The sequence below is a fragment of the Hemibagrus wyckioides genome, linkage group LG02, assembly GCF_019097595.1.
Source record: "Hemibagrus wyckioides isolate EC202008001 linkage group LG02, SWU_Hwy_1.0, whole genome shotgun sequence".
Lineage (NCBI taxonomy): Eukaryota > Metazoa > Chordata > Actinopteri > Siluriformes > Bagridae > Hemibagrus > Hemibagrus wyckioides.
The window spans coordinates 20,844,367-20,871,008 of record NC_080711.1 but is presented as its reverse complement, the minus strand read 5'-3'; the positions used below and the strand labels follow the sequence as shown (position 1 = coordinate 20,871,008).

The window sequence follows — 26,642 nt, the reverse complement described above, 5'->3', positions numbered from 1 at the left end:
ATCTGCTGATGATGGGAGGAGAATGTATCTGAAATGTATTCAAATGTTGTCAAGTTGTCGAATCCAAGCTGTTCCATAGTGGAAAAGAATTTGGTTGTTTGTTATTATTATTAATGATATGGATGTTTTGTGATGTAATTAACAGTTCCTGTGATGGTCAGATTGAAAACTAATCTATTTCCAGTACACTTAAATTAATCTGAATTATTACATAAAATTAATAATAATTATATAAACAATCCTTTATGTCGTTATCAGTCATGTGTAAGCTGCACTCTAGAGAATTACATTAACACAGAAATGATGCTCATGTCATATTTGACTCTGACTTGGTGAAATATTGCAGTGTTTTCTGAACAGTATGAGCTACATTTAACATTATAATCAAACCGTTCAATAGAACATGATGTTCATTCTGGTATAGTCTGCCCTCTAGAGTCTTTAACTGATGAATCCAGAGAGAAATAGCTGAGAAGATTCTAGATCAGGTGTTTTTAAATTCTGAAGAAGAATTGTAATCTCTAGTGAGCAGAAGGCAAAGCTGAAATCTAATATCTATCAACAACTCAGTGAAACTATTCTCTATACTTCATCTACTTTATTATTCAAAAGTTTAAAATGAAGAAACTTTTCAAGAAATTAAATCAGGAATCAAACAGGTGACTTGTCTTCTCTAAATTGCCACTAGGTGTGATAGATAGATAGATAGATAGATAGATAGATAGATAGATAGATAGATAGATAGATAGATAGATAGATAGATAGATAGATAGATAGATAGATAGATAGATAGATAGATAGATAGATAGATAGATAGATAGATAGATAGAGCTAAGAACAAAAACTACAGCTATATAAGAAACATAAATGAAGCATATAAATCACAGTTTAAAAGGGCATGTGTAACATGTCCAGGCTGTACACTCAGTGTTCCTGAAATGGACTCTGGATCTAGCACTCTGACCCGAATAACACACTTCCTAAAAGATGAACAAGTGACTGAATACATTATCATGATTATTGTCTCATGATACTAAGCAATTACATTTTTATTTACAGTATATATATATATATATATATATATATATATATATATATATATATATATATATATTTACACCTCTAATTCCAGTAGTTTTGGTTCTCTATTTACTTGTGGACTCCTGACCACATAAAACCTGCAGATGCAGACAGAGAAATTTAGCTGCAATTTATTTAGAGTCATTTAGAGAACCAGAATATGAACATTGTTGAAGCCAAACTTACAGTATAAAAGTACAGATATAATGGGTGATCAGAAATGGCATCACTTAGGTCTTTAGAGAGTCTGAATGCTGCAGAACAAAAACACATCCTTTGCACATCCTTTTAACCAATAGACTCAGGTCTGTATTTTGGACATCCACAGGCTGGTTTTGGAGGAGCTGAGGATGAAAACGCTGTCACATTTTTACAGTTCATCAGTTCAGCTTAGTGGCTGTGTTTAATAACTGGAGTACATGCAAGCAAGAGTTGAGAGTTCTTGTAACTTAGTCATTTGCGTCACTTCACAAACAGAAATGTTCCAGTACAAAGGCTTGGATTAGTAATGACTTGGGTGTCTATTAGGAATTATTCATTATTATGTTAACAGAAACAATTCAATTGACACATAATTCTACACATAACTTCTGTGCAAAATCTCAGAAGTGAAGGAAGTTGCGACATTAATACAGTGCACACACACACACACGTTAGAAATGAACAGCTAATATATTTTAAATTTGTTGTATATAGTATTTTACCTGTACTACTTTTTACTGACCGAGAATTGCTTTATATTTGGATTTACAAGCATGGACAGTGACAAGGCCACACAAAAACAAAAGGTCGGGAAACATTTCACTGAAAAATGTCTGAAATATAAAATTACCAGAATGACAGCTGACATCTGAGGGTCAAGGCTGGTGCTCCGGAGCTGGATATTTATCTCAGTGACCTGAATAAAGCACAAAGATTAAAATTTGCTGTTTCAACCAAAAGCATCTAAAGAATACACTAAAAATAACAGAAATATAAAATTACCATGGCATCAGCTGACATCTGAGGGTCGTGTTCAGAGCAAAGGAGCTGGACGCTTGGATCAGTGACCTTAATACACACACACACACACACACACCAGTTAAAAATGAAAAACTAATACATTTGATATTGTAGTATATAATATATTAATCCTAGTCCTTTTTTCCTGACACATACCTCGGTGGTCTCGGCTTCCTCCACATCATCAACAACAGATCCTGGAAAACATTTGACACATTTAACCACATCAGTATGTCACGGAGATGACAAATTTCATCAGTGGAAACTGACATTCATGTAGGAAAGAAAATATTTCAAGAAGACACTCTCTCATCCCCTTCATGTCTTTAATCAGAGTGTTATATTAGTGATCAGTAAGGAGAAACGAGTCTTATTGAAGAGGAAGGGAAATAAAAAGGCGAGTTGGTGAGGGACTGACTCTTTACAGCTGCTACAATGATGCGCTAACAGGAACTCACTCATTACCACAACATTCACTCTAACTATTAACACATCAGAAGAAACAATGCCGAGACCAAGAAGAGAAATAAAACACTTCAACGAGAATAATAATAATAATAATAATAATAATAATAATAATAATAATAATCCCGGTGCTAACAGTAACTCCGCTTCATGTCAGGCTTCGTGACTCCGCCCTGTACTTGATTATTTTCATAAAACTTCAAGACTATTTCTAAAAGTCTAAAAGTCATGATGTTGTGCCTCGAAATGTTTTAATCCACACAATAATCACTTTTATACTTTAAAATGCTCTTGATATGAGCCATGTAGCATCGCCGGCTAATGTTAGCTCAGTCACGCGCCTTAGCTTTCGGCTAGCTCTGTTAGCTAAAGTACACAGGAGATTTGATCCTGTTTGTCCTCTGTACCGATTAAAGTCATTCATTTTCCACACACACACTCTCTCTGTAAGTTCTAAAGCGATTAGAAACACACAGACTGAGTAAAAAGTGAGCTTTTCTCACCGTGAGCAGCTTGAAGTTCAGCAGCTTGAAGATCGCTGCTCCTCTTCAGCCAGCGATACGCGCAGTATCCCGCGGAGGTGAGCGCGAGCATCCCGGCGGCGCAGGCCAGGCCCCGGCCTGTCCATCTACCTAGGAAGGGAAGATACTTACCTAAATCCATCATTTCTCTCCAAGAAAATCTGCTGTTTATCCTTGAAATATCTCCAGGTAATCCGCAGTGTCGCTGTCTCCGTCGTTTTCTTTTGAAATCTCTTTTAAAAGCCTTCTAGATGACGCAAGCACGCGCTCTGGACTTTTAAATGAAAACCACAAAAAGGGGCGGGACTTTCAAAAAACAACAACATGGCGCGTTATATTCTTAATATTTTATTTAAGCATTAATTAAGGTTATAATGCATGATGATTATGTTTCATTAAAATCTGATAATAAATGGTTAATAAATACACTTTCCTGTTATAACATCTTGTCATATTCACTTATATCAGGAGGCAGTAGAGGGCACCGCTTTGATTTGTATACAGACGCGTCAATTCCTCCGCCATATTGGAAAGGTCGATGTTCTCTTGGAAACCAGCGGAGGTTTTATATGCAGTATATGGTCGACCCTCATGAAATCATGCTGTAACTCGCTCTGTTTTTAGATTAGTTTTTCTCTTAACAGCTTGCTTTCAATTACAGCAGGATTTATCTGCTTAGTTATTTTAGCTGTCAGACTTCTCAGAGTCCTGAGCCCAACCACTAAGAACAACACCTAAACTCTAAACCTAAAACTATTTTAAATTCAGTTTGGAAGGCAATTTCTTTCAGTGGTAATTGGTTTAAAATAGGAAGTTAATCCTATACTGAAATTGATTTTTTATATATGTAGGCCAAAATGTTTGACGTTCAATTAACATCAAATCGATGCCATGTTTTAGACATGAAATTGATGTCATATTGACATCACATTGACATCAGTAATTCAGCTGTTTAAATAGCACGTATTTTCTAGCACTCATCTATTACTGGTGACTTTTCTCTTTAATCTCAGTAATTTAAATGTTAATGCTGTGTAATTTTTGTAATGTTTTGCCAGTTAATTAATTTATAGTAGTCCTAATTGTTCACAGTGAAAAAACATTTCCTGTCTGAATAACAATAACAGGCACCCCTACAAATTTGAAATTAATCTAATATTTATTTATTTATTTTATTTCCTGAAATTATTCCTTTTCGCATTGACAAACGCTTTCTCTGCTGTTTACCGCCACACCTGTAGATGGCGCTTTGCAATAGGGGAGGGGTGACGAGATCCAATCGAAGACTCCAGAATCAGTCCTAACAAACCCTTCACATTACCGTGAGCTTGTGTCATGGCTGCAGGCTCGTAGTCTCGCGCTGTGTTTTTTATCAGCTGAGTAAATGTGTTGACAATTCATAAAAATGTAGTACAAATTATGTTGGGCAACTTTTAACACTCAGAAGTAAACGTTTTAATGAAATATGACTCTGTGCAAGGACGATTGGTACTTTTTGTGTATGCTATTTTCCCGCCATTTTTATATCCTGTTAGTTTAAGCTGGCTGTGGGATGTGAATAGAGGAATTTTCCTTGTTAAGCTGATTTTGTAATGTCGAAGGGGTCATGTTAATTTTGGTGTAATTTTAATTTTATCTTTTGTGTTCGGACTAAGCATGTGTTGGCTGAAAAAATGTTTTCAGGTGTCTCGTTTGGTCAAGATTGGGGGTGCAAACCTTGAGGACTGTGAAAAATGTGATGAAAAGGTAAATGAAATTACCTTTGGGGAATTTACGTTGTGATCTGAAAAATGCCCCAAAGCAAATGAGAGAAACTTAATTTCTGTTGTTAATTCAGCTAAACAAATATTGGTTACTGATTTCACTTGGTTGTCTTTTTCCTGTCGGCAGAGTTCTTACAAACAGGTTGATGGCCATGATGAACATGGATGGGACAGGGCCAAAGAAAGCCTTTGGCAAAACACAGCTCTGCCAAGTTAAAATAGGTATTTATGTAGTACTTGATCACTTTTCTAATATGATTACAGGATGTATTGTCCAACAGCAGTCATTCTGCACAGTTTGCAGAATGTCAGCTCTGTTAGTTTACTGTTACCCATTTTTATTATTGGAATGGCAGTGGCTAATTGCATTGCATATTGTACTAGGCAGTTATGTGTATTTTTGTGTGTAATCGTTTTTTCTTGCGGCTCACCTGTTGACTTCATTTTGCTGGTGCAGCTCACTTGAAAAAATAGTGAGGAACACTCATCTAAGTGGTTTTTAGAGAGTTTTGATTGCTTTGTGGATTGCTAGTACGAGTGACGGTTGCTAAAAATGTTATAATTTATGCTATGTCTTAAAACAAGTGATACAAGTTGCTCTTTCTTTGTTTAGGTGCTGTACAGCAGTCAGACCCAGCATCATCAGAGGCTGATATAAAAAAAAACCATCAAGAACTATCTCCGATCTGCTCCTGACAGATATGGGGGTATGGGATGCCAAAAGGGCCGAACAGCAATTTATTTGATTTCAGATTCAGAATCTTAATTTATCCATAATTATCTATCATTCATATGTCCAAAGTATGTAGTAGTATAGCAACATAGTACAGTATAGAAACCTTCAGGGGATACAAAATCCAGATTATATTTGTATTGTATTTTGAATTGAAGCCTATTAAATAAAATATTTTTTATTTTACTTTTGTGTCATTATTTTGGTGTTCAAAATAAAACCTGAATATGTGGATGTCAAATTGACGTCAAGTTTTTGACGTCAATTTGATTTGCGTTTTTGACCTGTTTTTTGACACGATATTTTGGCGTCAAAATATCGCTGGGTATATCATCAACTTTTGGCAATATTGTGTATTTCAAACAACAAGAGTGAGCTCAGCTTCCCAAAAAGAAAGCTGCATGTTTAATGTAACTTAATTCCACAATATATTTTTTTAAATCTTCATTTAAATAGTTTAAAGTAGCTCCCAGAAGAGCTGGTAAACAATAGTCAAATCCCATTGCGCAATCATATTTCATATGCGACTGCACCTTTCATTTTCATTTTTGGCCTAGGATGATTTTTCTGTCGTTTTTGTATTCATGTCTGGCAACCGTTCAATCCAGCAAATGAGTAATAGCCAGAAATCAACTTGATCTTGTATTATAGGTTAAAAAATATGGATATTTTAAATGTCCAACCCACAGGAGAGAATATACATCTATAGTATACATTTATCTCAAATTTGAACATATTTCATATTGTCTTCAATAATGAGCAACGTGTTCAAGTCGAATACAATATATAAATAATAATAAACCTACAAATCTTGTTAAGTATGTTTACAAAACATCTTAAGAATCAGTGGGATAAGGTAGACTGGGGAATTTAGAGCATTACTAATTAATTCTTTTTTTTTTTTTTTTTTTACAAAACCCTTTTAGGATTTGCTTGAGAAAATCCTCATAATGATGTGAACTAGCACTTTTAAAATAAATATTTCTGCTGTTATAAATAAAACTAACTTGGCAGTATCAAGTAAAATGTACTTACCACTAAACATAACATTCATGAAGATATCAAGTAATACTTAATTATATTTAAGTCATAAATTCTGTTTAATTAAACTAATTAAGTGGTCAATTTTTTACAGACAGAAACATCACTTTCATCAAAATATGAAGTAAATTATATGCCTTATTATTATTGTTCCTAATATAATCATTTTCTCTCTGAACTTAATATACTTTTATGACAAATCACACACACACACACACACACACACACACACACTACAATTAAACTGTTTATTTTGTTAACATTAAACAGTAATTATTCCCTAGTTGCTACAAGATGAGACATGATTTGGAGTGTTCCAGTAGCGGAGAGTGTACTTTCAATGGTGAAAGCATTTAAGACAGCAACTTGAAAGCTTTGGGGACAGCTTAATCCCATCTATTTGGGCATAATTTAGGGCATAAATCAGCCACATAAGCAGCGTGCAAGCTTTAGCAGTACAGCCGCTTCCTGGAAACATCTCCTTACCTTCAAGAAGGATGAATACATCCACAGAATCCTCTCCGTCTGCACCATGGATCACCAGGATCTTGAGGATGTTCAGCTGTGATCCTGCACATGAATTTAAAAACAATTTGTATGCAGATTAAAGTAATAATTATAAAAATAATAATTAAAAATAGAGCTGCTGGACTCATTTGAAGTGATTTCAAACACAAAGTATGTGCTAAAAACAACCATCATTAATTATGATTATTATTAAACCGAGTCAAAGATGGTCTAGATGGATGGCTGGACCCCACAAATTGTGATTTTATTCACAATAGAACATAGAAAACAACACATTTTTGGAAAAATAAGGAAAAAATAAGGTACATTTGAATTTGATGGCTTTAACAAATCTCAAAAAAGTTGCGATAGAGCAACAAAAGGCAGGAAAAGTAAGTGTTACTATAGAAACATCTGGAGCATCTTTTTGCGGATGATTAGGTTAATTGCCAACGGGTCAGTAACATGATTGGGTATAAAAAGTGTATCTTAAAGAGACAAAGTCTCTCAGAAGTAAAGATGGGCAGGGTTTCACCAATCTGCAAAAAATCTGTGTCTGTAAATTGTGGAACAATGTCAGAATAACGCTCCTCAGTGTAAAAGTGTGAAGACTTATATATCATAGATATCATCAAAAGATTTGCAAAGGGACAAGGGTGAAACATTGGTATGGATTTAAAGGGTTAAGCCTATAATATGTTTCATTACATGATTAATATGTATTAGTTGGCAACAAGTTATTTATCCCTAACAGAGATTGCTGAAACTGCTAAATTGTGTTAAGAACTGTCGTAGTGAGTGATTGGATGGGTGAGGATGTCAGTTTTCAGGAACAGTAAAGTTGATGAAGAAAATAGAGTTTTCTTCTTTCTAATTGGACAGAGAGGTATGCATTCATTTTGCCCAAATCCAGCACAAAACCGTTCTGTTTTATTTGTAATGAGACAGTTGGAGTTGTGAAGAGTGGAAATGTCACACGCCACTACGAAACAAAACACAGACATTATGAAGGGCAATATCCACAAAATACAGAAGTAAGGACAGCAAAACTACGACAGCTAAAGTCTTCATATTAATCAACTAATAAGTTGCTTGTGAGAGCTTTGACACAGCAAGAGAGAGCTACAGAAGCATCTTTTTGAGTGGCCTGGGTACTTGGCAAAAATAAGATGCCATTCTCTGATGCAGAGATAGTTAAGGAGTGTTTAGTGGAGACAGCAGAGGCTTTGTTTGAGGGAAAGGAGATGTCAGAGAATTGAAAGAAAATTCCACTATCCAATGACACTTCAACCAGGACACAGAGAAAGAATGTTTAGATGTCATGGCAACTATTATGAAGCTTGTGAACTGCCTGAGAGCATCATCTGCCCTTCATCACCATCTTCTGTGGGCATTCCTGACTGAGGTGAGAACTAATGTAACTTTTTACTTATATTGTGTTTTTGTGTGAGTGGGTCAGTCGGGGATTATTATGTGGTGACCACACACAGACTGCACACATAAAAATTTCATTTATAGCTGAAGCACAATTTTACTCAATAGGAAAATAAGGCGTAAATTAATGCTCATTCAGGGAAATGCTGTATATGTCCCCACTGTAAACACCTGATTGATGATAGGTCACCCCTTATTTCACAAATGTCACAAACTAAGGAGTGTTGAGTGGACACATCAGAGGCTTTGTTTGAGGGAAAGGAGAGAGAGGAGATGTCAGAGAAATTATAGAAAATTCCACTATCCAAATCCAGAGGCTGTGCAGGTCAGTTTATGAGACTGATCTGGTTTGATGATCACTGGATCAGACTCGATCAGTGTCTGACTGCAGGAATCTGAAATAGAAGAATATAAAAAAATAGGTGTTAAGTTATATAAAAAATAATAATAAAAGAAGATATTTTTGATAAAAGTATGCAACAAATAATGAAATGTAAATAATAAAACTAACACTGAATGAAGATTGCTAGAGTAAAGTAACTGAATACTCTGCCTAGTCCCATCTCAAAGCAAGGAAAAAAAAGCTTCTGCTGTAAATGAACACAAACTGCTGGTATGATGTTGGGCTGAATGTTTCAGCATAAATGGTTCAAATGCAGGATTTTGTTTGCATGACACGCCCACTAGAGATTGTGAAAAAGGTTTCACACCAAAATAGCCATACAGAGAAAAAGCTTACTGTCATGTCATTAACTTCTATTTTTGTAGTATCTGCTACATGAACCTTCCTGATCCTACTTATTTTTCATTGCCAGATATTTAAATCCTCTATAAAACCACAAAAAGTGAATATAAATATAAAACATGTTTAAAACATATAAAAAAAGTGAGTATAATTGTAGAATTTAAATTAAATTCAATGAGTTAAATGAAACTGGAGAATGATTAGAGCTTTTTTAGAGAAAGGAAAAAGTGAATATGATAAAATAAACTATGAAAGGTTTCTTTACAAAGACTTTTTTGTTGAGATATTTCAGTGAAATTTGATTACTGTGTTATATATATATATATATATACACTATATTGCCAAAAGTATTCGCTCACCTGCCTTGACTCGCATATGAACTTAAGTGACATCCCATTCCTAATCCATAGGGTTCAATATGACGTCGGTCCACCCTTTGCAGCTATAACAGCTTCAACTCTTCTGGGAAGGCTGTCCACAAGGTTTAGGAGTGTGTTTATGGGAATTTTTGACCATTCTTCCAGAAGCACATTTGTGAGGTCACACACTGATGTTGGACGAGAAGGCCTGGTTCTCAGTCTCCGCTCTAATTCATCCCAAAGGTGTTCTATCGGGTTGAGGTCAGGACTCTGTGCAGGCCAGTCAAGTTCATCCACACCAGACTCTGTCATCCATGTCTTTATGGACCTTGTTTTGTGCACTGGTGCACAGTCATGTTGGAAGAGGAAGGGGCCAGCTCCAAACTGTTCCCACAAAGTTGGGAGCATGGAATTGTCCAAAATGTCTTGGTATGCTGAAGCATTCAGAGTTCCTTTCACTGGAACTAAGGGGCCAAGCCCAGCTCCTGAAAAACAACCCCACACCATAATCCCCCCTCCACCAAACTTTACACTTGGCACAATGCAGTCAGACAAGTACCGTTCTCCTGGCAACCGCCAAACCCAGACTCGTCCATCAGATTGCCAGATGGAGAAGTGCGATTCGTCACTCCAGAGAATGCGTCTCCACTGCTCTAGAGTCCAGTGGCGGCGTGCTTTACACCACTGCATCCGACGCTTTGCATTGCACTTGGTGATGTATGGCTTGGATGCAGCTGCTCGGCCATGGAAACCCATTCCATGAAGCTCTCTGCGCACTGTTCTTGAGCTAATCTGAAGGCCACATGAAGTTTGGAGGTCTGTAGCGATTGACTTTGCAGAAAGTTGGCGACCTCTTCGCACTATGCGATTCAGCATCCGCTGACCCCGCTCCGTCGGTTTACGTGGCCTACCACTTCGTGGCTGAGTTGCTGTCGTTCCCAAACACTTCCACGTTCTTATAATACAGCTGACAGTTGACTGTGGAATATTTAGGAGCGAGGAAATTTCACGACTGGATTTGTTGCACAGGTTGCATCCTATCACAGTTCCACGCTGGAATTCACTGAGCTCCTGAGAGCGACCCATTCTTTCACAAATGTTTGTAAAAACAGTCTGCATGCCTAGGTGCTTGATTTTATACACCTGTGGCCATGGAAGTGATTGGAACACCTGATTCTGATTATTTGGATGGGTGAGTGAATACTTTTGGCAATATAGTATATATATATATATATATATATATATATATATATATATATATATATATATATATATATATATATATAATTTATATTTTATTTTTTTTAAGTGTTTGATATAGCTTAACTAATAGCAGCTATTGTTACCAGGGTGCAGCTTCCTGCTGAGGGAATATTTACAGCTCATGAGGACGTGCTTGTGTAAGTTTTTGTTCTGCTCTGGAGTCTGTTGTGAGTCTCGTGCACAGTAATAAACTGCCGTGTCTTCAGCTTTCAGACTCTTCACTTCTAGGTACAGCATGTTTTTACTGGTGTCTTTGGTGATGGAGAACTGGCCCTGCAGTGACTGAGTAAATCCAGTGCTAGTGCCACCATCAATGTATCCGATCCACTCCAGTCCTTGTCCTGGTTTCTGACAGATCCAGTACATCCAGTAGCTGCTCATTGAGAATCCAGAGACAGTACAGGACAGAGTGACTGACTCTCCAGGTCTTTTCACCACAGAAGCAGAGGAGGTCAGGGACTGTCCATAAGAATCTGGAAGAGAAGAGTAGAACTAGGTAATGTTATTTTATAATGATATAATGCTATTAGTCACAACAGAAAAAAACATAAACTTACATGAAATCAGTATCAGTAAAATACACTGTCCTAAAATCATCCTTCTCTGAGTTCTGCTTCACCCAGATTTAAAGTGTATGGGAGTGTTATCTATCACAGAGCTCACTGGAAACTAGAGCAGCCAAGAACATGCTGTTTATACACGACTCTATTAGAAGCTTCATCATCAAATACTTTACTTTTCTTCTCAAAAAGTCAAAGTATCAGTGAAATAGGCAACAAGGAATAAATATTAAATACATCAAAATAATTGTTATGTATTCTTGAGGATCCTGGGATTATGAAAAGTGATATGTGTAAGATATAAATTAATCAAAAGTTTAATGAGGTGTTTATTTGTATAAAATAAGATAATCGATTGTCTCGCTTGTTTGACTTCATATGAATTTTCCACAGAAATCAGTGTTTCTATAACTAAGAACCTTATTTACTGATCAATACAAAACAAGTCAGTAAGAGACTTTATGTAATTGAGTTTAATCTGAGTGTCATGATGCTGGAGTCATAACAGAATGTGAAAAGAGAAATTGCCTAAATGTACAGATGGAAACACATTGAGATGGTTGAGTTTGTACAGACTGCCCTCTAGAGGCACAAAAGACCTCTTTCTAAATGATCCAGATCTAGAAAGAGTCATTTAGGAGAAAAAGATTATAATTTTCTTGCTGTCAATAAAAAAGGTCTCAAATGGAGCAACAATTAAAATGATTAAAGATGGTTTAAAAGAGAGAAAGCACTCAGATACAGTATCAGTGAAAAATAGTAAATCTAATGGTTTAACCAATCAGTTAATTGAGAAAACAATATTAATCTCAATTATTGAGACTGAGCTCAATTTCCTAGCTTTGTGAACAAGAGCTTTCATAATCATTGAGATTAATATTGTTTTCTCTGTGATAATGTGAATTTATGCATTATATTTTACATATATTCAGGGAATCAAAAAATTTTACATCAGGATTAATGTCCAGACAATGTGAGCTTCTCATGTGACTACAGCAAGTATGTGTTTTTGTACTGATGTCTAAGGGGAAGTATCACTGTGTGTCGGGCGCAGTAATAAACTGCAGTGTCTTCTGTCCTCATGCTGTTCATCTGCAGATACACCTGCTTCTTACTGTTGTCTCTGGAGATGGTGAAGCGGCCCTGAACTGCACTGGAGTAATATTTGCTATCACTATCATACTCGATAGTTGCAACAAATTCCAGTCCTTTTCCAGGCGCCTGTCTGATCCAAGCCATCCAGTAGCTACTAAAGTCTAATCCAGAGGCTGTGCAGGTCAGTTTATGAGACTGATCAGGTTTGATGATCACTGGATCAGACTGGATCAGTGTCTGACTGCAGGAATCTGTAAGAACATACAAAGTAAAAATAAAAGTATGAAAAATATATCAATATTTTTGTCTATATGAAATAAATAATACTAACATTGAATGAAGATTGCTAGAGTAAAGTAACTCAGAACACTGCCTAGTCCCATCTTAAAGAATTAAAATGATTCCTGATGCTGTAAATGAACACAAACTGCTGGTATGTTGTTGGGCTGAATGTTTCAGCATAAATGGTTCAAATACAGGATTTCATTTGCATGACACGCCCACTAGAGATATAAAAACATTCACAGAGGAACAGCTGAGATGAGAAAAAGCTTCCTGTAAGACTCTGGGTGTGTTTCATGCTGTCAGGTTCATCACTGCTCTTTACTCATTAGATCTCATGTCTTTTTAATCCATCACTGTGTATCACTGTAACTGAAGCTGAGTGTGTGATAATGAGCAGTTAAAGATGGTTTCATTCACACAGACTGCCCTCTCAAGGAGACAAACATTAGAAACTAGGTCCTTTATCTAAAATACAACAGAAGCAGAAGAGCTCAGTGACAGATTGAGTCAGGAATAAAACACATGGAGGCATGATATAGGAAACTAATCAATGACAGGGTGATGGGATACAGTAGCATGTGTGTACATGTTTTGTTCCTCTAATACCTCTCTCTGTGTCGTGTATTGAATCAAAATTATTGGAGGAATTATTGTGAGTATCATTTGAACTCAGTTATCTGAAGTAAAAACTGCTTTCAAAAATGTAAAACAGATGGAATGTTACCTGGATATTCAGATGCTTTTCATTTCAAACAGTAACATTTTCATAATAATTATGAACTGAGCAAATGTTTATAATAGTTTTTGTTAAATAATTATCTATATATCTAGGCTGAAGTGTTTGTAATTGGGGGATTAGTTAATCAGTAAAATGTAGTTGTTATTTAATTAGAAAAGTGAATTGTGATGAGGCTTTTGTGCAGCACTGCAGCTTGTTGTGAGGATGTGTGTAACATGTCTCATAAGGTTTTTGTAAGAGGAATCCACTATTCTGTCTCACTGTGAGTCACGAGCGCAGTAATACACAGCTGTGTCTTCAGTCTGCATGTTCTGTCCCCGTAAGGTCACAGTGTTACTGGAAGTGTCTCGAGAGATGACAAACTTGTCTTTAAGTGAACCTTTCTAATGAATATCTCCATTATAATAAATGCTGTTGATCCATTCTAAAGCTTTTCCTGCAGGTTGTCGAATCCAAGCTGTTCCATAGTGACTGCTGCTATCAGTGATAGAAGCTCCAGACACTTTACAGGTGATGGTTAAAGTCTCTCCTGGCTTTATAAGCAGTGAGTCTGGCTGGATGAGCTCAGTAGCACAGAACACATCTGTGAAAAGAGAAAAAGAAAAGGTTGACATGTCCAACTGAAAGGATCAGATGAAATAATAAAGCTTCAATCCAAACACTCACAGGGGGCGAGAGCCAGCAGCAGCAGTGGAGCTGAAGCTAACATGTTTGTGTTGAAGGAAGACTAATGAGAAGTGTTTCCTCTCTAGATCAGCACGCTGCTAATATTACAAGAGGAGATGCAGATTTGCATAAACATTCCAGAGAGGCTGTGTTGAGTGCAGCTCTGCAGCTGTTAATCACACTCACACCCTGTTTTAATCAATATCAATTTAATGTGGAAAATAATTCACCTGTTGAAAACTGCTCCATTTCCAGTTCCCTCAAATTCATATGAATCTCTGCCATAATACATGAAAATAAAAATAATTAGATAAACAATCCTTTATGTCATTATCAGTCATGTGTAGACTCTAGAGAATTACATTAACACAGAAATGATTCTGCAAATTTCCTGGTTTATGTTTTTGAGAACTTAATAATAATTGCTGTGAGTAACTGATTCTATATTTGACTCTGACATGGTGAAATACTGCAGTGTTTTCTAAACAGCATGAACTACATTTAACATTATAATCAAACCGTTCAATAGAACATGATGTTCATTCTGGTATAGTCTGCACTCTAGAGGCTTTAACTGATGAATCCAGAGAGAAATAGCTGAGAAGATTCTAGATCAGGTGTTTTTAAATTCTGAAGAAGAATTGTAATCTCTAGTGAGCAGAAGGCAAAGCTGAAATCTAATATCTATCAACAACTCAACAGTGAAACTATTCTCTATACTTCATCTTCTTTCTTATTCAAAAGTCTGAAATAATGTGCTTCAAGAAATTGAATCAGCAGGTGATTTGTCTTTTCTAAATGTGAAGGAGTGTGTGAATGTGTAACATGTCCAGGCTGTACACTCAGTTTTCCTGGGATGGACTCTGGAGCCGGCACTCGAATACAAAAAAAAAGATTATTGTAATATAATCAATTGTAAATAAAATATAATTTATCTTTTTAATAACCACAGAACATAATAGATAAATGATAACAGTACATGTGACTTGTTTAAAATAAACTCTGTGAAAATGTTTGTCTGGTTTTAGTACAGCTGCTTCCTCAGCTCCAGTCACTGTGGCTCTTCGGGCGCAGTAATAAACTGCAGTGTCCTCTGTCCTCAGACTCTTGGCCTCTAAGTACTGTGTACTTGCTGAGACGTCTTCTGTTAAGGTGAGCTGGTTCTTCACAGACTCTGCATATATTGCTTGATTATTGCCTGTATCCATCCGGCCAAGCCATTCCAGAGCTTTCCCTGGTTTCTGTCATATCCAGAGTATGTAGTTGCTTGTCATTGAATATCCACTTATCTTACAAGAGATCTTCACAGTTTCTCCAGGTCTCTTTACCACAGCAGGAGACTGGTCCAGTCTGATCTCATCACTGCTGACACCTAGCAGATAAAACATAACAATCAAAGATCATCATCAACACAGTCAAGATATTCTGAGGGTAGAAATATACAGTAAAGAAGTCTCAGGTACCTTTGGTTAACATTATAACAAAGATGTAGTATTGAGTGACCCTCAGCCCCATCATCAACTCTTTGATTCAGTCGTGTGACACAAACTGGAAAGCAACAGGCTGATTTTTTATATAACAGGATGAATTTGCATAAACATCCTTCAGTTGTTAGATTTCATAGTTTCATGCAGCCTTCTTGAAAACATGTGTGCTGCTGCCCCCTACAGATGATTTTTATATTTAGGAGTTTGTAGTAATGATGCTGCAGAAAACATGTACATTTCGTTTGATCTCTAATCAGATTATTTGCTTTTGAACAGACTTTATGTTTATAAATTTAGGAAATTATCCACTGACCTGAAGTGTACCTGCAGCTGGAATCACAAATACGAGGAATAAAAGTGTAACCCTCGTGCACAGTTATAATCTGGAAAATAATCTGGAAGATGTCCCCCTCTGAGTGGACACATTACAGGGTGGTTCTGAAGACTTCTCTAATTACCCATTATTACCAAATACTTACAAAACTTTACTAATCTATAAAAATAAAATAAAGAAACTTCTCCAGGCGTGGTTGAGAAGAAGCAACCGGCTTTACTGCAAAAAACAATAACACCGAAACTGGCACTCAAAATACACAGCTTCAGGCCTGATGTGGTCAAGTGCACACCCCCCGTACAAAAACCCCCTCTGTTTGTACTGGTATCTTTACCCCTCCTATTGCTACGCCTCCTATTTGTTTCATAAGTGTTTTGACGTAAGGAATTTTTTTCTGCTAATTAATATGCCCTATAATAACAACCCCTCCTTCCCTTTAGTGTTTATCTATACTGATGACCCTGTGGATACCAACTGCTGGCCTTTAAGTCAGGCCTAGGGCTGTTTATCATAGTTCGGCTTTAACAAGTGTTAGTATTTGCTAAAATTTAGGTATTACTAAATACACCATAGGAATGTATTTATTATTATTGTATCCTATACACTTGTGTACTTGTGCACTTGCTTTGTGAGGATCATTGTGGTTGCCTGGCATTTAATTAATTTCCCCAATTCTTAAGGGATGGTGCTATCCTTATTTACTTACTTGCTTAGTTTTGCTTATTGCCTAGTGGCTAACTTATTTGCTCTGTTTATAGTTTAGTTTTGTTTAGTTTAATTTAGGTTAGTTTGGTCTAGTTTTTAGTTTATTTCCCTCCCATAATTCATGCATATTTCACCTGTACCTCACATCTATGCTCGACTGCCATTCGGTGCTTTTGCCGTTTTTTCACTTGTTTTAGTTATTACCAGCCACTAGAATGGAAAAAAAAAATAGAATTTTTTATACACAGCTTACGGGCCTACATAAGCATCATATCTCTTTAGCTTCTCATCACTCTGTGATGTCCGCCTTTACCGTGCTTCTGCATTATGTTTGTATATTGTGTATGAATTTTGCTTCTAATTTTAACTCTGGTTGTTTTGCACCCTCATGCTGTCATATGAGTCTCATATCTTATTGTTTTCATATCTGTGGCCTGTTATGCCCTTCTTCTCTCCTATGCTCAAGGCATACTCTGTTCCTAGCTCCCTATATAGTTAGTGAGGACATATATACGCAGGCCATGTTGACTGACCTTTCTGACCTGCTTTCCTTTCTCGAATTTGCTAGAAACATGGACATTAGATGAGGTCATTATATATACTATTTTATACTTCTGGTAAACTTTTGTCATGGCTGATAACTCATAATTATATTCCTGAAGCACATATTAAGATAAGTGAGATTAATATATGTAAATCAAAATAAGTAAAGATTAAAATTAAAATTAACTTGATATTTCTTCTGATGGAAGAAATATACAGTAAAGAAGTCTCAGGTACCTTTGGTTAACATTATAACAAAGATGTAGTATTGAGAAATCATCAAGCTCTTTTATTCAGTCGTGTGAAATGAAGTTGGGGTGAGCAATAGGCTGATTATATATATATATATGGGTGAATTTACATGAACATCTTTCAGCTGTTAGATTCCATAGTTTCATGAATCCTTCTTGAAAACAAGTGTGCTGCTGATTTTCATATTTAGGAGTTTGTAGTAATGATGCTGCAGAAAACATGTACATATCACGTGATCTCTTGTCAGATTCTGTGCTGCTGAACAGACTCTGTGTTTCTAAATTCAGGAAATTAATCATTTACCTGTAGTGTTCCTGCAGCTGCTATCACAAAGGAGGAATAAAAGCATGAATAGTACAGTATATAGTCACAACTAGTCATCAGAATCATTGTCCTAGAGCTGATTTGCCTCAAGTCAAATAATAAAAGACATCATAATGTAAATGTGATACATAACATGGGGATTATTATGATTAATATTAATAACTGCTAAATTAGATTGGAATAAAGAAGATCTGAGTGCTGAGTGTGAATGGATGTTGTTCTGCATAATAAATGTCTCTGGGGTGCAGCTTCCTGCTGAGGGAATATTTACAGCTCATGAGGACGTGCTTGTGTAAGTTTTTGTACAGCTCTGGAGTCTGTTGTGTCAGTGTGAGTCTCGTGCACAGTAATAAACTGCCGTGTCTTCAGCTTTCAGACTCTTCACTTCTAGGTACAGCATGTTTTTACTGGTGTCTTTAGTGATGGAGAACTGGCCCTGCAGTGACTGAGCGAATATAGTGCTAGTGCCACCATCAATACGCCCGATCCACTCCAGTCCTTGTCCTGGTTTCTGACGGATCCAGTACATGTAGTAGCTGCTCACTGAGAATCCAGAGACAGTACAGGACAGAGTGACCGACTCTCCAGGTCTCTTCACCACAGAAGCAGAGGAGGTCAGGGACTGTCCATAAGAATCTGGAAGAGAAGAGTAGAACTAGGTAATGTTATTTTATAATGATATAATGCTATTAGTCACAACAGAAAAAAACATAAACTTACATGAAATGAGTATCAGTAAAATACACTGTCCTAAAATCATCCTTCTCTGAGTTCTGCTTCACCCAGATTTAAAGTGTATGGGAGTGTTATCTATCACAGAGCTCACTGGAAACTAGAGCAGTCAAGAACATGCTGTTTATACACGACTCTATTTGAATAGGGAGTGTCCATGACCACTATGGAGGTGTTCAATCCACAGCCACATGCTGCTCACTGTATAGATGAGTGGATGATTATAAGGTTCTGTGTAGAAAAGCAACAACTAAATGTTTCACTCTCACTATTTATTAGAATCGGAGAAGCCTGTAATTATCCACTTTACTTTAGATCATTTTTAATAATACTTTCTCTAAATGAAAGAAAAAACTAAAGTATGCAGAGAAATTTACATTTCGTATAAAGGTTTAATCAGGCATTTATTTGTATAAAATTAGACAATAGATCAACACAGGGTACTAAGACACTTTATGTAATGATTGTGTGGTTGAGTTTGTACAGACTGCCCTCTAGAGGCATAAAATTCCTCTTTTCAAATGATCAATAACTAGAATGAGTTATTTATGAGAAAAAGATTATAATCTTCTGGCTGTCAATAAAAAGCATCTTACTTGGAGCAACAAAAAAAAAAACAAAGTAGGAATTCAGAAGTGGAGCATTTTTATCAGTACAGTTTAAAATAGAGAAAGCACTCAGATACAGTATCAGTGGTAAAAATAGTAAATCTATTGGTTTAACAAATCAATCAATTTGGAAATCAATATTAGTTAAGATATATTAAGGAAATATTTAGAACAATCCAGTAAAAATCAGCAAGTGGTAACAGGTCAGTCAGAGAGAATGAAAATATTTTGGTTCTTTGACCTCCATGAATCCACAGCTTCTGAAAAAGTGGGTTTGTCATGTGACTATAGCAAGTATGTGTTTTTGTACTGATGTCTAAGGGGAAGTATCACTGTGTGTCACGGGCGCAGTAATAAACTGCAGTGTCTTCTGTCCTCATGCTGTTCATCTGCAGATACACCTGCTTCTTACTGTTGTCTCTGGAGATGGTGAAGCGGCCCTGAACAGTGCTGGAGTAACGTATGTCACTACTGCTACTTGAGATATATGCAACCCATTCCAGTCCTTTTCCAGGCGCCTGTCTGATCCACGACATATAGCTACCAAAGTCTAATCCAGAGGCTGTGCAGGTCAGTTTATGAGACTGATCAGGTTTGATGATCACTGGATCAGACTGGATCAGTGTCTGACTGCAGGAATCTGAAACAGAATAGGAGACATTAACATTAAAAAAAGAACGAAAGTAAAAGATTTTTTTTTTTTTAAATAATGTAATAAATAATACTAACATTGAATGAAGATAGCTAGAGTAAAGCAGCTCAAAACACTGCCTAGTCCCATCTCAAAGAATTAAAATGATTCCTGCTGCTGTAAATGAACACAAACTGCTGGTATGTTGTTGGGCTGAATGTTTCAGCATAAATGGTTCAAATACAGGATTTCATTTGCATGACACGCCCACTAGAGATATAAAAACATTCACAGAGGAACAGCTGAGATGAGAAAAAGCTTCCTGTAAGACTCTGGGTGTGTTTCATGCTGTCAGGTTCATCACTGCTCTTTACTCATTAGATCTCAATCTTAAATCTTGTGAATTTTGTGTGAATGATGGAATAAAGCATCTGCTTCTCTTTTTTTACGTATCCTTTTTGAATAAACCACAAGGAGCAAAACCCTTAATCCAGAGGATTTCTCTAATATGTTTTAGCCTTCAGTATTTCACATAAACCTATTATATGAAATGTAAATATTTCACACCTGCTAAAGAAATTAAAGCATTCCCTTAATGAATTAATCTGTAAAACTCAAACCTACCAGAGGTTTCACATCACCATGATAATGACTGAGGGATAATGTAGGATAGAATGTATTTTCTATTCTGTTTTTATATCATACTACATATCAAGTGTAAATTTGGTAATATTCAACACAAATATTCCTAAATTATGATAAATGAGATGTTTGATAATGAGTCTCATACAGAATACAGTTTGTGGATTCACTTTTTTCACTTTATTTGTTAAACTCTGCTGCCTCCTTCAGTTGTTTCAATTATTGCACCTCACACTGTGAGAACAGACTGTGTGTTAAACACAACACACTGCTGGAAACATGCTGTATTATTCCTGAATCCACTCATTAAACACTGATTCAACTGTTGGTTAAAAATCTTGTTAATCTTATTAAAGGATTAATAATTGTTCAGAATGAACACTCTTTCAGTAATGTTTTCTTTTTTATTTAATAAAGACTTTGTGTGACTGTGTTTTAAAACACTGCAAACTATTACGACTTTATTACAATAGAAGAAAGTGAAAGTGTGACTGAGATGATTTATTAGTTGCATTGAGAGGATGTGTGTAACATGTCTCATAAGGTTTTTGTAAGAGGAATCCACTATTCTGTCTCACTGTGTGTAACCAGCGCAGTAATACACAGCTGTGTCTTCAGTCTGCATGTTCTGTCCTCCAATTGTTATTGTGTTAGTAGAAGTGTCTCTGGAGATGCTGAACTTATTTTTCAGTTTGTCACTGTAATAAGTACTCCCACCATTACTGATGTATCCAATCCACTCCAGAGCTTTTCCTGCAGGTTGTCGGATCCAAGCTGTATGATAGCTCGTAACTGAATATGAAACCTTGCAGTGGATGGAGAGACTCTGGCCTGGCTGGACTGTCATGGAAGCAGGCTGAGTCAGTTCCTCACCATGTACATCTGTGGAGGAAAACACATGGTGATATCTCACACAATATCTGCTGCACCTTTATTCTTCATCTAGTAAATGAATGAATTTGATAAAGCACTCACAAGAAGCAGCTGCCAGCAGGAGCAGTAGAGATGTAGAGAACATGGTGTGTGTTGTTTGTACTGGAGTCTTCTCTGTTCTCCAAAGTTTAACAGACACCATCACATCATATAAATAGAGTGAGATCCAGCTCTGATGCTTGGATTTGCTTATCTGCTGATGATGGGAGGAGAATGTATCTGAAATGTATTTAAATGTTGTCGGGTTGTTGAATCCAAGCTGTTCCATAGTGGAAAAGAATTTGGTTGTTTGTTATTATTATTAATGATATGGATGTTTTGTGATGTAATTAACAGTTCCTGTGATGGTCAGATTGAAAACTGATGTATTTCCTGAACACTTAAATTAATCTGAATTATTACATGAAAATAATAATAATTAGATAAACAATCCTTTATGTCATTATCAGTCATGTGTAGGCTGCACTCTAGAGAATTACATTAACACAGAAATTATGTTCATGTCAAATTTGACTCTGACTTGGTGAAATATTGCAGTGTTTTCTGAACAGCATGAACTACATTTAACATTATAATCAAACCGTTCAATAGAACATGATGTTCATTCTGGTATAGTCTGCACTCTAGAGGCTTTAACTGATGAATCCAGAGAGAAATAGCTGAGAAGATTCTAGATCAGGTGTTTTTAAATTCTGAAGAAGAATTGTAATCTCTAGTGAGCAGAAGACAAAGCTGAAATCTAATATCTATCAACAACTCAACAGTGAAACTATTCTCTATACTTCTTCTTCTTTATTATTCAAAAGTTTAAAATGATCTTCTTCAAGAAATTGAATCAGGAATCAAACAGGTGACTCTAAAATGACCCTATGTGTGATTAGATAGATAGATAGATAGATAGATAGATAGATAGATAGATAGATAGATAGATAGATAGATAGATAGATAGATAGATAGATAGATAGATAGATAGATATTCAGCAGCAATAGAGACAGTAATATAAAGACAGGTTGTAGACTGCACACTGTATATCTTACATATAGTCAGTATACACAGGGTAATGTGATAACTGACCAGAAGTTACTAGCGCAATGCTAAGAACAAAAACTACAGCAATATAAGAAACATATAAATAAAGCATATAAATCACAGTTTAAAAGGGCATGTATAACATGTCCAGGCTGTATAAAAAAGACGTCTTACTTTCTTTATTGTTTAATAGGGCCCGATCCCTAAGACTTGAGAGAATAATTTTATAAAGTCAAAAATGTTCACCATTAATGTTTTGTGTGTGAATAAAATGTAAATAATGTGAGACTCAATTTCCTTTGTTAAACTAACTTTTATTTTAAACTAACTGCTGTACCAGAAAATGTAAAATAAATGACTTGTTGTACAGGACGTCTGTCAGACAGCAGCAACATTAATATGGAATTATATGAAAATGTTGATCATTACTTTAATAACTGTCTCTCATGCAAAAACAACCATCCTTAGTTAATGAACCAATTAAAATATTTACATTCCTGGTGCTAACTTTCTGTGCAGCACAAATACCTAAAGTAGATCATTTTTATGCCTCCAACACTGTATTATAGCAGGGTAGAAAGTAATGATCTGTAATCCTTACTTCTGTAATAAAAAAAAGGATGGAAAATTGATAACACAATAGATACACTACTTATCTGGTACACAGGATGCAAGATTGCACACAATCTAACAAACGTAAAAAAATATAAAGGACATTGTCCTCCATCTATCCATTCAATCCCATCTCTCCATGTATCCTAACTGTCCACCTCATCTGTCCTCTGATATGAAAACCACTGAGTTATGATCATATTGAGTCTAAAATTAAACTAGCATCCAGAGTCATACAATGCTGAGAGAAAATGTGTTGTTTAAAGTGAACTCGTTTTCATGGTACACAGAATCTTCATGAAAATCTGATTATTAATGAATGAATAACTGTTAATGAATGAATTTTGTTGAATACTTTTTCATTCCACATGGGAATGCTTAATATAAATGATCCAATTTGCTCAGATTTTTTTAAGGCATCTTCTGCAGGCACTGTTTTTCTAAAAACAAATGATTTTTCTATACCTTAACTAGAAAGCAGCCTAATGTCTTAGGCTGCCTTTCTGTTGTGTGTTGTGCTCTTGCCAAATTCAGAGTCAGATTCATGAATGGATTTAGTAAGGAATATAATTCTGTAAATCAGAGACTCATGTAAATAACGCAGTATCATGAATCTAAGCAGTGTTTCTGCCACTACTGTTTACTTCACATTCATTTAACATCATTTCACTTCAGTACAAAAAGATCAGTATTTGTGTTTGAAGATGGCGTCATGTACAAATCCACTGTTAAATATTAGGTTCTAGTATATAACACAGAGATGGAGTTAAACACCGTATTGCCATAGGGGACAGGAGGCTCTATATGAGATTGATTAAATTTTCATCATTTTGACTATGAACTCAATGTTTCTTTAATAGATTTTTGTTTTAATCTAAATAAAGTGTTAATTCCACAGTCAGTAGAAAACAAGTCTTTCTTTTCTAGGAGGAAAAAGTCTCAGATTGTTTCTAGTTACATTTCAACCCCAACATTCATCAGAAACATTCAGAAAAACTGGGAATGATCACAATGAAACCTCAAATATGAGCTAATAAATTATTAGGTTTTAATTAAAAATGCAATATAATAAATAGAACTACAATAAAAGATGTAAAGCTATGATAAAAGGTTATTAATAAAAAAGTATAATGAACAGTAAAGTCTATTAAAATACAACAAAATCTTAAATGTCTAATAAATAGTAAAATACAGAAAAATCTTAAACCTATAATAAAGATTAAAGTCTTAATGAGTAATGTATATAATAAAAAGTTAAACTAAAGATGGAGACGCTTATCGGAGCTGCAGATGTTGATGTGGTCCGTTGGTCAGAGAGCACTAACAGGTGTTGATGTTAGAGGTCAGTGATGTTGTGTCCAGCTGCTCAGGGAGAGAAGAAAAGCAAGACAGGTTTAAATCTGCAGAAAATAAAAGACAGTAATAAGTATTTACTTACCTGTGGAGATCTTGAGCAAGTGGAGAGAGAAAGAAAGGGAAAGAAAAGAGATGTGTTTAAAGTATGACCAGGACATTTATTACTTTATTCAAATTTTGGGGGTTGCTTAATCTTATAAATTAGTTACAAGTAATCTATCATCAAACAAAATGGAGAGCAAAAGCAGTTCTACAAATGAATGGGCAAAAGTGCAGAGTTTAATCTTAGTTTTATATTCTAATGACCACTGAATAGCCAACAATAGATTTCCTAAAATGTCCTGATCACTCTAAGTTGGCTGAGATAGAGAGGTGTGTGTGTGTGTGTTAGAGGAGTGTTGCTCAGACTCCCTCCATGGCCTTCAGCATCTCCTGGACATGCTCCTTCACGAGGCGTAACACAACAGTGGACATCCAAATGGCTAAATAAGAAAAAAACGGAACATTTATTCAACAATATATTTGTTTATATATACAGATTTGTTTATTTATTTCTTCCTTTCTTTATGTAAGTGAGGGTGAGAGTCTTCAACAGATCCACCTACACTCAGATCCTTCACTCAGGTCCACCAGATGTAAACCACTGATGGCTGAGGATTTCTTCAAACGTGGGCCGACATTCAGGTTCCGGGTCCAGACACCAATTGATCAGATTGTGGCAACCTGTGTGTGCAGCGATGAGATATTATAGATAGTGCTTTGACATTTCAGATATATATTAATATTATTAAAAAATCTATTAATCTTGTAATGCCAGTTTTACATCTTCAGCTGTTCTAAATGGTGATGCTTCTACATTTTCTCACCTTCAGACAGGCCGGGAGCGAAGTCCATCTTCCTGTAAACGATCTCATCCTCATTACAGAAGGGCAAGTGTCCACAGACAAGATGAAACAGGAGAACTCCCAGACCCCACATGGTGGCAGGATAACCCAAATACTCTCCATCACACACCCACTCAGGTGGAGAGAAACACCAAGTGCCTGAGCAAAAAAGAGAGAAGGAGCACCATCAGCACTGTTGCAAAAAAAACCCTTCAGTGGTCTCGGCTTCCTCCACATCATCAACAACAGATCCTGGAAAACATTTGACACATTTAACCACATCAGTATGTCACGGAGATGACAAATTTCATCAGTGGAAACTGACATTCATGTAGGAAAGAAAATATTTCAAGAAGACACTCTCTCATCCCCTTCATGTCTTTAATCAGAGTGTTATATTAGTGATCAGTAAGGAGAAACGAGTCTTATTGAAGAGGAAGGGAAATAAAAAGGCGAGTTGGTGAGGGACTGACTCTTTACAGCTGCTACAATGATGCGCTAACAGGAACTCACTCATTACCACAACATTCACTCTAACTATTAACACATCAGAAGAAACAATGCCGAGACCAAGAAGAGAAATAAAACACTTCAACGAGAATAATAATAATAATAATAATAATAATAATAATAATAATAATCCCGGTGCTAACAGTAACTCCGCTTCATGTCAGGCTTCGTGACTCCGCCCTGTACTTGATTATTTTCATAAAACTTCAAGACTATTTCTAAAAGTCTAAAAGTCATGATGTTGTGCCTCGAAATGTTTTAATCCACAAAATAATCACTTTTATACTTTAAAATGCTCTTGATATGAGCCATGTAGCATCGCCGGCTAATGTTAGCGCCTTAGCTTTCGACTAGCTCTGTTAGCTAAACTACACAGGAGATTTGATCCTGTTTGTCCTCTGTACCGATTAAAGTCATTCATTTTCCACACACACTCTCTTTGTAAGTTCTAAAGCGATTAGAAACACACAGACTGAGTAAAAAGTGAGCTTTTCTCACCGTGAGCAGCTTGAAGTTCAGCAGCTTGAAGATCGCTGCTCCTCTTCAGCCAGCGATACGCGCAGTATCCCGCGGAGGTGAGCGCGAGCATCCCGGCGGCGCAGGCCAGGCCCCGGCCTGTCCATCTACCTAGAAAGGGAAGATACTTACCTAAATCCATCATTTCTCTCCAAGAAAATCTGCTGTTTATCCTTGAAATATCTCCAGGTAATCCGCAGTGTCGCTGTCTCCGTCGTTTTCTTTTGAAATCTCTTTTAAAAGCCTTCTAGATGACGCAAGCACGCGCTCTGGACATTTAAATGA

At 36.2% G+C, this 26,642-nt stretch overlaps 2 long non-coding RNA genes, 2 pseudogenes and 3 gene segments (V, D, J or C); 1 reads left to right on the top strand and 6 right to left on the bottom strand.

Annotated features, from left to right (window-relative positions):
* Positions 1-4,505: 4,505 nt before the first annotated feature.
* On the top strand, positions 4,506-5,646 carry LOC131362037 (uncharacterized). The gene is made up of 3 exons (XR_009206124.1): positions 4,506-4,814; positions 4,959-5,053; positions 5,445-5,646. It is a non-coding gene; the product is annotated as an uncharacterized LOC131362037 (long non-coding RNA).
* A 5,441-nt stretch (positions 5,647-11,087) lies between these two features.
* On the bottom strand, positions 11,088-11,510 carry LOC131362028 (Ig heavy chain V region 6.96-like; the record flags this gene model as incomplete). The annotated part of the segment is given in 2 exon segments: positions 11,088-11,386; positions 11,471-11,510. Coding segments are annotated over 2 exon segments (339 nt in total), but the record flags the coding sequence as incomplete, so codon positions are not given.
* A 1,288-nt stretch (positions 11,511-12,798) lies between these two features.
* On the bottom strand, positions 12,799-14,301 carry LOC131370488 (immunoglobulin heavy variable 4-39-like; annotated as a pseudogene).
* Positions 14,302-15,100: 799 nt separating this feature from the next.
* Positions 15,101-15,773, bottom strand: LOC131370477 (immunoglobulin heavy variable 1-69-2-like; annotated as a pseudogene).
* A 2,467-nt stretch (positions 15,774-18,240) lies between these two features.
* Positions 18,241-18,663, bottom strand: LOC131342397 (Ig heavy chain V region 6.96-like; the record flags this gene model as incomplete). The annotated part of the segment is given in 2 exon segments: positions 18,241-18,539; positions 18,624-18,663. Coding segments are annotated over 2 exon segments (339 nt in total), but the record flags the coding sequence as incomplete, so codon positions are not given.
* Positions 18,664-20,995: 2,332 nt separating this feature from the next.
* LOC131342482 (Ig heavy chain V region 914-like) lies at positions 20,996-21,603 on the bottom strand. The segment is given in 2 exon segments: positions 20,996-21,398; positions 21,492-21,603. Coding segments are annotated over 2 exon segments (408 nt in total).
* Positions 21,604-24,788: 3,185 nt separating this feature from the next.
* Positions 24,789-25,451, bottom strand: LOC131343259 (uncharacterized). Its single transcript, XR_009203128.1, has 3 exons — positions 25,314-25,451; positions 25,053-25,170; positions 24,789-24,929 (listed from the first exon to the last, which is right to left on the bottom strand). It is a non-coding gene; the product is annotated as an uncharacterized LOC131343259 (long non-coding RNA).
* Between the last annotated feature and the right edge of the window lie 1,191 nt (positions 25,452-26,642).